Here is an 11722-nt window from a genome sequence, read left to right on the forward strand (position 1 = left end):
GACACTACAGAAAACACACAAAGCAGAAACTGCCACGAAACAATCAGTGTCACTGTCACCACTGTCATTATTAGTATTTCACAGCCTTACAAATATCATATCTTTAAAACACAAAACGTTAAACATTGTCCAAATTACAAAAGAAAAAGATAAGATGCCTTTATTGTCTTTGCACAGTGTACAACATTTACATTTACAGCATTTAGCAGACGCTCTTATCCAGAGAGACTTACAAGAAGAGTTTTGTCTATCTAGAGAAAGTGTCTTTGCTAGTTACCAGTAGCTTAGAGAAGAGACAGTCCTGAGCTCAGATACTGCTAGAAACAAAAAGACACTGTAGATACCGAGAGAAGAATAAAAACACAGTTAAACACAGAACTCTGTGCCATTCAATGCAATAAAATACAATATAACACACTATACTACAATACACTATACTACAATACACTATACTACAATACACAGTGCAATACCATAAAAAATAAGTGCAGCTTATTGAGCAGCAATCCAACGGCACTTACTAGACACAAAACAATTAAACATCAGGATTAAATATATGAAGTGCAGATTTAAGGAAAATCTTAAATATGAAGAAAAACTATATATTCTAACAGACAATAGACACGTGAGGTAGCAGTTAGTTGTCGCACGGTCCTGCATAGCTTATAGAGTTATATCATATCGCACATCTTAAGAATTATCACACAGAAAGAATATAGATTATAACTCGCACACTGGAGAACAAACAGTGCAGTGAACAATAAACAGAACAGAGGAGCAGTGGAACGCTGGAACAGTGTACAGAGTTCTATGAAGTCAGTGCCAGTAAAGAGCTGTAGTGTGTTCAGTCGGTTCTACTGAGCCCAGCGTTCTATAGAAAGTCCCTGTCAGTGGGTTTGGAAGTGTTCAGTTCCCGCACGGCTCTGGGGTAAAAGCTGTTTATGAGTCTGTTTGTCCGGGATGGGATGGACCTAAAGCGTTTTCCAGAGGGCAGCAGGTCGAACAGACGATGTCCTGGGTGTAACGTGTCCTTCAGGATGTTGGCTGCCCTGCTGAGGCAGCGGGAGCTGGACAGGTCCTCCAGGCAGGGCGGTGGGCAGCCGATTAGGTCGAAATATCGCGTAGAAAAAAAAAAAGAAATTTTACAGATTCTGAAGAAAACGAATGAAGAGATTTAAAGCACGAGACAGACGTTTTAAATAACGATTCGTTAATGAAGTTACAGACACAAATTGGTGCCAATTCCGATGAAGCCTTGAATCCATCTCAGGTGACGTCTTTATCCTCAAAACAAAAACAAAGTTCTTACGTTCTTAGTGCTAGAGATAAAAGTCAGAGAGTGGCGCCGGAACCTGATGAAGTGAGAAATACGATAAAAGAGTCATGTGAGGAAATGTATAAAGACGTAGAAATAGATGAAAACTCGTTAAGAACCTTCCTAGATCTTAATTATGATGCTATTATGATCATTTAGGAGATAAGATAATTGAGAGTGAGGTCGTGTCTGCTATTAAACAGTTAAACCTCAAAACGTCTCCTGGAAAAGACGGTTTGTCCTCTGAATTTGATCACGCATGTTTCTTTGACTCATCAAACTGATTAACATGAGTGTTTAATGAAGGGGTACAAAAGAGTTTATGTATGACACATTTTATGATGGTGTTTTGTCTTTATTATATAAACAGGGGGATGTTAATGAGATCAGTAATTAGAGGCACCTCATTTTAATGAATGTTGGCTATAAAATTTACGCCAAGGTTATAATGAATAGACTGAACGACGGGTTGGACTCCATAATATCTGAGGATCGAACCTGCGCTGTTAAAGGCAGTGATGTGGGATAAAAAGCTGAGAGATACTTCGTGGTTAATAGCGGTCAGAAGACGTCCAGTGAGAGCGGTGGGGAGGTGGAGCTGCTTTGTTAAGGCGACCATGTGCCCCAAGCCAGAGTGCCAGGAGGAAGAAGAGCTCTAGCGTTTTCTGTTAGACTGTTACCGTAGAATAGAATAGAATAGAAATTAATATGAAATCTATTTTTATGGGATCTTTAAAGAAAATATGACTAAAAACAAACATGATTTTTTGTGGATGGCTCTTTGTGTTGTGAAGTCTAAACTTTGGAACACCAGATGTAGAACGACTATCAACCAGCAGTTTGTTTCAAGTGAAACCGTCTTTAAAAGCATGGAAACTGAAGTGAAAAGCCTGAAGACACTGAACACGTTGGTTAAGGACACAGACATGCGGGACTCTTACTTTGTAGACAAGATTTAACAAAAAAGTTGATGTGAATTTTGTGGTTTTTTTATGCTGGTCTGTTCTTTTTCTGTAGTTTGATGAAATTTAAACCAAGTTAAAAAAAAAAAAAAAAAAAAGGCAGCTGATGATCTTCTGGGAAAAAAGAAAAGGTTTGCTCAGGACGCAGTAACAGTGTTGGGGGAGCTGGATCTAAAGACCCCCTCCTGCTCCTTTTATACTGTAGATGATTCAGCCGACCTTTTAAATCCATACAGTGACTCAGAAAAGCTGATTTTAGGGGATTTTAATCTGCATTTCTCTCACGCAACTCTGAGGATTACAAAAGGTCCAGATATGACCCGGGTAGATCTATCAGAAAGGCCAAGAGACAGTACAGGCTGAAGCTGGAGGGCTTCTACACCACCACGGACTCCCGGTGCATGTGGCAGCCACACTGCACTACCTGATGGGCTAAATGACTTATATGCTCGCTTTGAGGCCCTCAACCCTGGCCGACCGAGACCGAGAGACACTATGGCCACACAGAACACATCACTCACTGTGACTTCACATTCACTCTGCCATCCTGCTTCAAGTCCATCACCATCGTACCCCTCCCATAGAAAAGCATGTGACCAGCCTAAATGACTATCACCCTGTTGCACTCCCCCCAATCGGGATGAAGTGCTTTGAGAGAAAAGTCATGAATCACATCCAGGAGACCATTCTTTTCAGTTTGCATACCGTCGGAACAGGTCGACAGATGATGCAGTGAAAACTGCCCTTCACCCACCCTCACACACCTGGAGGGCAAGGACACGTATGTCAGAATGCTTTTCATCAACTACAGCTCAGCATTTAACACGGTCATCCCACACAAACTCTCAGAAAAGCTCCTCACCCTCGGACTGCCACCTGCCCTCTGTAACTGGGTGCTGAACTTTCTATCAGACAGACCCCAGTCAGTCAGAGTCGGCAGCCAAACATCCAGCACAAGAACATTGAGCACAGGGGTCCCTCAGGGCTGTGTGCTGAGCCCCCTTCTGTACATGCTCTTCACTGTGTGGCCTCCCAGAACACCACCAGCATCATCAAGTTTGCTGATGATACTACAGTCGTTGGACTGATCACTGGAAGGAGGTGGCTGAGCTGGTGGCCTGGTGTCATGACAACAATCTTTCCTTGAATGCAGACAAGACCAAGGAAATGACTGTTGATCCAAGGAGGAAGCAGGAGCTGCACACACCCCTGTACATTGGTGAGACTGAGGTGGAGAGCTTCAAATTAGTTAGGCATCCACATCAGTGAGGTTCTCACCTGGTCTCACAACACACACCATCATCAGGAAGTCCCAGCAGCGACTGAACTTTCTGAGAAGACTGAGGAAATTTGGCATGCCAGCCAAAATTCTCAGCACCTTCTACAGGAGCACGACTGAGAGCGATCTTACCAGCTCCATCACGGTCTGGTATGGAAACTGCACTGGTCAGGACAGGAAGGCTCTCCAGCGCATGATCAAAACTGCCCAGTCCATCTCAGGAGCAGCCGTCCCCTCACTATCACGCCAGGGTCATCAGGAGGGCCCACAACATCATCAGGGACAGTGAACACCCCCAGCACAGACTTCTCACACTCCTACCTTCAGGCAGACGCTACAGGAGTGAGAAGTCCAGGACGACAAGACTGACCAACAGCTTCTATTCACAGGCCATCAGGCTGGTGAACACCTCACTCACTGCCTCTCCCCCTCCCAGTCTGACCTGGTTTAACCTCACACTCAACAACTGCACCTTACCTGCACTGCACTGCTGCTGTTAGAGCAACACTGTTAAATCTGTTACTGCACAGAACAACATCGTTTACTGTTTACATCTGTTACTGCGCAGAACAACATCGTTTACTGTTTACATCTGTTACTGCGCAGAACAACATCGTTTACTGTTTACATCTGTTACTGCGCAGAGTAACATCGTTTACTGTTTACATCTGTTACTGCACAGAGTAACATCGTTTACTGTTTACATCTGTTACTGCACAGAACAACATCGTTTACTGTTTACATCTGTTACTGCACTGAACAACATCGTTTACTGTTTACATCTATTACTGCACAGAGTAACATCGTTTACTGTTTACATCTGTTACTGCACAGAACAACATCGTTTACTGTTTACATCTGTTACTGCACAGAACAACATCGTTTACTGTTTACATCTGTTACTGCGCAGAACAGCATTGTTTACTGTTTACATCTGTTACTGCACAGAACAACATCGTTTACTGTTTACATCTGTTACTGCACAGAACAACATTGTTTACTGTTTACATCTGTTACTGCGCAGAACAACATCGTTTACTGTTTACATCTGTTACTGCACAGAACAACATCGTTTACTGTTTACATCTGTTACTGCGCAGAACAACATCGTTTACTGTTTACATCTGTTACTGCACTGAACAACATCGTTTACTGTTTACATCTGTTACTGCACAGAACAGCATTGTTTATTGTTTACATCTGTTACTGCACAGAACAGCATTGTTTATTGTTTACATCTGTTACTGCACAGAACAGCATTGTTTACTGTTTACATCTGTTACTGCACAGAACAACATTGTTTACTGTTTACACCTGTTACTGCACAGAACAGCATTGTTTACTGTTTACATCTGTTACTGCACAGAACAACATTGTTTACTGTTTACATCTGTTACTGCACAGAACAACATCGTTTACTGTTTACATCTGTTACTGCGCAGAACAACATTGTTTACTGTTTACATCTTTTACTTGATGCACTTTATGAACAGCTGCTCTAATATTTGCACATACGCACGTGTAACTAATTTTATTTCACCTTTCATGCTGTATATTTGGTGAATGGAGGAACAGCAGTTAAAAGTAAAAATGTAATCTTAAGAGAATAAAAAAGAAAATATAAGAATAACTCTAAAAACAGTAAAGAATTTCATTGTACAGTGTAACTGCCTGTTCTGCTGTGCATATGACAATAAACCTCTTGACTCTTGAACTGGTTAACTAACACATCTGATCCCTTGAAGGTCGTGAGTAGGAATCCGTCTCTAACAGAACTCTTTACAGAACCAACAGAACCGAATTTAATTGACCCACCAAGTCAACAATCCAGCAGTCCTGATAAACCAGGGTCAAATACACCTGCAGGGGGGATTTTTAGTGACCACTGCCCCATCACATGCAATAGAAACACTACCATAATAAAGTCAGGCTCTCAGATGGAGGTTAGAAGACCTTATAAACATTCCATTTTACATTTATGGCATTTGGCTGACGCTCTTATCCAGAGCGACTTACAATTTGATCATTTTACACAAGTAGGTGAAGGTGGTGTTAGGAGTCTTGCCCAAGGACTCGTATAGTGTATATAGTGCTTACCCAGGTGGGGATTGAACCCTAATCTACAGCGTAGAAGGCAGAGGTGTTAACCACTACACTGACCAACCAACAGTTGGTAAACAATAAACAAAACAATAAAAAACCAAACACTAATGACCAAAGCTTCTTAAATGAGCTGGCGGTCAGTGACGTCCACTACACCTCTGAAATCCCAGATACTGATTTAGACCACTTCATCAAAGTCTCCTGGTGGTGTTGAACAAGCAGGACCCTATAAAACATCAGGAACAGACACAGATCAGATCCCTGGTTCAGCTCTGAAAGATCTTCCTTGATCAATACTAGCAACAAATCATGGAGCCTCACTAGAAGAAACGGTGACCGAGACCGACGGTCACTATGAGACAGCTGAGGAATAAACGACGCTATGACCTCAGCAAAAAAGTCAAAGGTCTTACCCGAAATCTACTTTCACTTCATGCAAATTCCGGCCTAACTTTAGATCTAAAATCAGACATTTTAAGCTCATGCTGGAGTCACAGTTGGCCAAACTAGCCGTACATCTTAAAGTCTAGTTCTGTACCTGATTTAATTGTCCAGCTTCATCTGAAGTCTAATGGGGTGCTATAGTTCACCCTTCACTCACTCTTACTCCATCACAAGCCTGAGGCCCTTCTTACCTTCACTTTATATAACTGGAGCTACTGTTACTCACTCTAACTTTACCACAAGCGTAGGGCCTAAAGCCGAGCTCTAAACCCACCACCAGTCTCTTTATACTGCTTCATCTACCTTCCTCATAAGCCCAGGGCCTAGCTCTAAATCTACTCTACATACACTCCAACTACTATATAAGCCTGAGGCCTGGCTGGAACCCTCCTTTTGTTAACTGTCATGTGATCATAAGCCTAAGACCTTGTCCCAAACCTCATTTAACATTCTCCATATTCACTATTGACATAAGGCCCATCTCTAAACCCGGTGTTAGTTACTTTATCTGCATTATGAGCCAGAAGCCCAGCTGAAAAGCTCATTTTTGGCTTACTCAGACTACATCATCAGCTGAAAGCCCAGGTCTAACTACTTTCACTTCTCCAGGTCTTTTCACTCACTAATTCAAACAAATCAAAGGCCTCTATATCCTATATAACAGCCAGAGGAAGTAGCAGCAGCTAGAGATCACGTCCTTAGAGAGTTACTACTCAATCTAATGTTTTCATAAGCATAAGGCTTTGCTCTCAACGATCGGGTTTCATTCTCTCAGATGCCAGACGTCTAGCAGTGAGGATCCTGTCGCTTGTCCAGCTGCATCACCTGCCTAAAGCCCAGCCCTGTACCCATCATTACTTTTGCTTGATCTAACCATGTTATAGGCTTAAAGCTTAGCTTTGAACACAATACTCATAACTTTAACCTCATTATATATCAGAGGCCTCGCTGTAAACTCACCTTTACTTCCTCTAACTTCATAACACATCTCTAAATATAGTTTAGCTCAATAACCTCATCATAAGCTTAGGGCATAGCTCTGTAGCTACATCTACTTTCTCAACACAGCTTCAACATAAGCATGATGTCTTGCTATGTCCCTCTTCTCATTCCCTTTAGCTACCATAGAAGCCCAAGGCCTGGCTATTAACTGACTATTCACCACCTTTAACTTCCACTGTAGGATTATAGTAAACACAAACATTAGTCTCATGATCTAGTTAGGCTGAATGGAAGGAACTACATAGTAAGACATTGCGCTTATGAGGAATCGCGAGTCAGCAAAAGTAGCATCACAGCTAAACCTCAGACTTCAATATTCACTGCATTAAGGCCTGGGGCTCAGGAATAATCCACTCTTTGCTTTCTCTAACATTGTCATGAGCATCCGGCCACGGCCTGTACCTACTTTTACTTTCTCATCAGAACTTCATCATTGGCCTGATGGCTTGTTCTCTACCTCCGTTCCTTAACGCTAGCGACATCAGGAACCTGAGCGTAAGCCTGGGGCCTAGTTGGAAGCCCATTTTCACTGACTCTGACTCCATCATGAGCCTGTGTCCTAACTCTAATCTCATTTCTACTTCATCTCACCTCATCATGTCCCTATGGTCTCGCTCTAACTACACAGTAAGCTACGGTTTAGCCCGGCATCTATTACTACACACTATAACCACAGTAGAAGCCTGAGGCTGAGCCATAAGCCTCACTCTGACTTCATCAGGTGCCTAAGGTGTAGCCTGAAACCTACTTGTACCCTCTGTGACTTTACCATTACCCTGAGGACTACATGTAAATATAAATATGCTCACTCTTAGTTCATCGTGAGTCTGACCGTTAGCTTTCTCACACAAAGGCCATCATTAGTCTGAGGCCCAGCTCGGCATCAACCTTCACTTAGTGTGAACTACTTCTGCTTCCTGTAACATCAGCAGCAGCGTAAGGATTCCCTCCTAACCTGCCTGTACTCACTGGCACTTTATCATTAGCCTGAGGACTGATTTCATCTCTGACTTCAGGATTAGCCTAACGCCTGGGTCAACATCACAGAGCTAAAGCTTCACTTCTGTCCTACTTTCACTATTATCATTCCATCACACGTCTCTGGCGTAGCTGTAAACTCACATTCAAGGCTGTGTCCTTAACGCAGTTTAACTCACTGATAAACTTACACAACTCATCACAAACCTACAGTCTACCTGTAAACACACTTTACCTGAACACCAGAGAAGCCTGGTTACACACCTGTTCATAGTGCCTGGAGCCTCATCAATAGTCTCAAGTTTAGCTCCAAATGTATTTTTACTCATTCTAACGTCTAAATCCGTGCTTCAGTCCTCAGGCCTTCCTCAGGATTACTTCATCCTGCTTTAGACAACACGCCACACTACACAGTATTCCAACTATTCCCAGCCCACCACACCTGATCCAGTTCACAGTCACTTGATGAGCTGGATCAGGTGTGCTGAGTCAAGCAGCTGCTACTGGGAGAGAAGAATAAATGACAGGTTTCAGCTCTGAGAAGGTTAAACGCTGCTCTAACCTCTCCAGCCTAAGAACTGGCTGAGCTCACTCTGCCTACAGCACAGCTCTGCAGCACAAGCACAGCAACCTTGATTCGTTCCTGACTTGGTTCTAAATACTGTTTATTTAGTTCTATAACTATTTGTATTTTCCCTCACAACATGAGTCTCTTCTGACCCTGAAAAGCCTTTAAATTCATAAACACACACAAAAACAATAAGAGCATGAAAAGGTTTGTAGGTGAACGGCTTTAATTGTTAATATAAATATGCATATCGTTGCTGTCAGAAGAAAACCTTGTATCTCCATTTTTGCTGTTGGTCAGTTTTTATCATAATGTGAAAATGCCTGTTGTCCTTTAAGTCCAGTGCAAATTTCATGATGAATGGATCAAAACAAACGGACCAAAGTGAGTTGGAAAAAAGTCCGGCTCCATCGACTCACATCGACGGTCGAGTAGGTTTTTCCTTCTCCTGAAAAGTTTGAGATACAAGGTTTCGTTCCTACAGCAGCAATATGTAAACACAATCTCTTGTATTCATGAATTCACATGTGAACATAAAGAAAAGCCAAAAATTGACACCAACATTCTCACAATAAACACACTTCCCTCCCACATCACTGCATTTAATTACACCGTATCTGCTTAAAATGCCACTAAATAAATTATGTATAAATAGGAATGAAGTTTCACCATTTAATAAGCAGAGTTATCAACACAAAAGGGCAAAAAAAGAAACGAGAAAAAAAAATCACGAGTCATTTTTAAATACCGAGTCCCATGATCCCCACAACCCAGTAACTACAGGCAGATTAATAAACTGCTGAGGAAATGAGAAATAAGTGACATCACAGCGCTTAAGAGCTCGGAGTTTCCTAGAAAAGTCGCTCTTTAGGACTGAAACGGTTTGGTGGCTCTTAAAAGAGCCTTTTGGGTGTTTGAGGAAGTTGTGGTCGCTCCGCTGAATCTAAGCGCGCTCTCCGCGGATCCGGCGGGCCAGCTGGATGTCTTTAGGCATGATGGTGACTCTCTTGGCGTGGATGGCGCACAGGTTGGTGTCCTCGAACAGACCCACCAAGTAAGCCTCGCTGGCCTCCTGCAGGGCCATGACGGCCGAGCTCTGGAAGCGGAGATCGGTCTTGAAGTCCTGAGCGATCTCCCTCACCAGGCGCTGGAAGGGCAGCTTGCGGATCAGCAGCTCTGTGGATTTCTGGTAACGGCGGATCTCACGGAGAGCCACGGTGCCGGGCCTGTAACGGTGAGGCTTCTTGACACCGCCAGTGGCCGGAGCGCTCTTGCGGGCAGCCTTGGTAGCCAGCTGCTTCCTCGGGGCTTTGCCACCGGTGGACTTACGGGCGGTCTGCTTGGTTCTGGCCATGACAACGAGCTCTTTTTCTCTCCTCTTCAAAATAAAGAATGAGCTCGTGCGCCCAACACGGCGCCTTTATGCATTGGCGCTGCGCTCCGCCCACTGGGCGGCTTGGATGTGCCCGTCTCCCATTGGACGGCCGTCCACGCGGCGGTTAAACGCTATTGGGCGGCTTTTTTCGCGCCAACATTTTCAAACTACAAGACGCCCCAAAGCTGCGGCTTCTCCGCGTTATTTCTCTTCTTTACTCGAACCCGCGGCCCATTGGCTAAACGGCATTGGGCGTCTTCAGTGCGCCCGCCTCCCCACGCGATGGCCGCGCCACTGTTTTCAGATCACAAGACACTTTGTGTTTCCCGTCCTGTGTAACTTCACTCCGACTTTTGGTTCATTCATTATTACACGCCTGTTATTTCACCTTCACTCGCGCAGTTATAACAGATGCTCATGAAGGTTTATTCACACTGTGTTCGAGTAGCTTCTCATTGTTGGTCAGTACTCAATCGTGGGACGCGGCGAGGCCCTGATCTTTATTTCATTCTAACTCAGCGGCCTGTAAAAACCGAGCGACAAGCCTTTTTTACATTAGAGGAGGAAAATAGAAACACTGCACTTCTGTCGCTGAGGCGGCTCTTTCACTTTGTGTTTGAGCAAATCAGCTTTCAAATCTTATTCAGTCTCGGCCCATAGACCCACTTCTGCGGCGCTTTGATGTAAACACGGAAATCATCGATTAAGGACCACGTTTCTATTTTGTTGATGGGACGTAGAGAAACCTGCACTTCCATCGCGGAGGTGGGCGGCTCTTAAAAGAGCCTTTGGTTGTTTACAGATGAATAAGAACCTTTTTACTTGGCCTTGGCGGGCTTCTCGGTCTTCTTGGGCAGCAGGACGGCCTGAATGTTGGGCAGAACGCCACCCTGAGCGATGGTCACTCCTCCGAGCAGTTTGTTGAGCTCCTCGTCGTTACGAACGGCCAACTGCAGGTGACGAGGGATGATACGGGTCTTCTTGTTGTCGCGAGCGGCGTTCCCGGCCAACTCGAGGATCTCAGCGGTCAGATACTCCAGCACGGCGGCCAAGTAGACGGGAGCACCGGCGCCGACGCGCTCGGCATAGTTGCCTTTACGCAGAAGCCTGTGCACACGGCCCACGGGGAACTGCAGCCCAGCGCGGGAGGAGCGAGTCTTGGCCTTCGCCCTGGCTTTACCGCCGGTCTTTCCTCTTCCGCTCATCTTGGACTTCCTTCAATTTCGTCGAATTAAACTGAAATAAAGTCCTCCAGTCGCCAAGCGCGCTTCTTATAGCTAAAGCAGCTGCGTTTCTATTGGCTGAAATGCAACAACCAATCGTTTTAGCGCCGTCAAACTGTAGTCCCCGCCCACCGTTTTTGTCCCGTACCCCAAATTCTCCCCCCACCCCTCTTTTGTGCTGCCGCCTGTGCGCGAGAGACAGAGAAAAACCTATACAAGTCCTCGTTTTCCTTTTTAAATAAACTTTATTAAATAATCAAAATACATAATCAATACAAAATCACATTAATGCAAATTTATACACTTGTTTTCCCGCCGTTTTCCCGCCTCATTCCCGCTCTAATTCTAATCCATGTCACTGCAAATGGCAGCTTGGTACTTTCAGTACTGATCAGCATTTACAGAACACATTGTGAATTTATCACCATTTCCCCTGTGCAATATAATCAACGCTCCGTGTGCGATATAAATAT

The 11722-nt window shown here is 44.1% G+C and overlaps 1 protein-coding gene across 1 annotated transcript; it reads right to left on the reverse strand.

Moving 5' to 3' along the window:
* Positions 1–10825: 10825 nt before the first annotated feature.
* LOC108442056 (histone H2A-like) lies at positions 10826–11239 on the reverse strand. Its single transcript, XM_017721900.2, has one exon. The coding sequence runs from the start codon at positions 11229–11231 to the stop codon at positions 10845–10847; it is 387 nt and encodes a 128-aa protein (XP_017577389.1). The 5' UTR covers positions 11232–11239; the 3' UTR covers positions 10826–10844.
* Positions 11240–11722: the final 483 nt, after the last annotated feature.

This window comes from Pygocentrus nattereri, chromosome 23, assembly GCF_015220715.1.
Source record: "Pygocentrus nattereri isolate fPygNat1 chromosome 23, fPygNat1.pri, whole genome shotgun sequence".
NCBI classification, from domain to species: domain Eukaryota; kingdom Metazoa; phylum Chordata; class Actinopteri; order Characiformes; family Serrasalmidae; genus Pygocentrus; species Pygocentrus nattereri.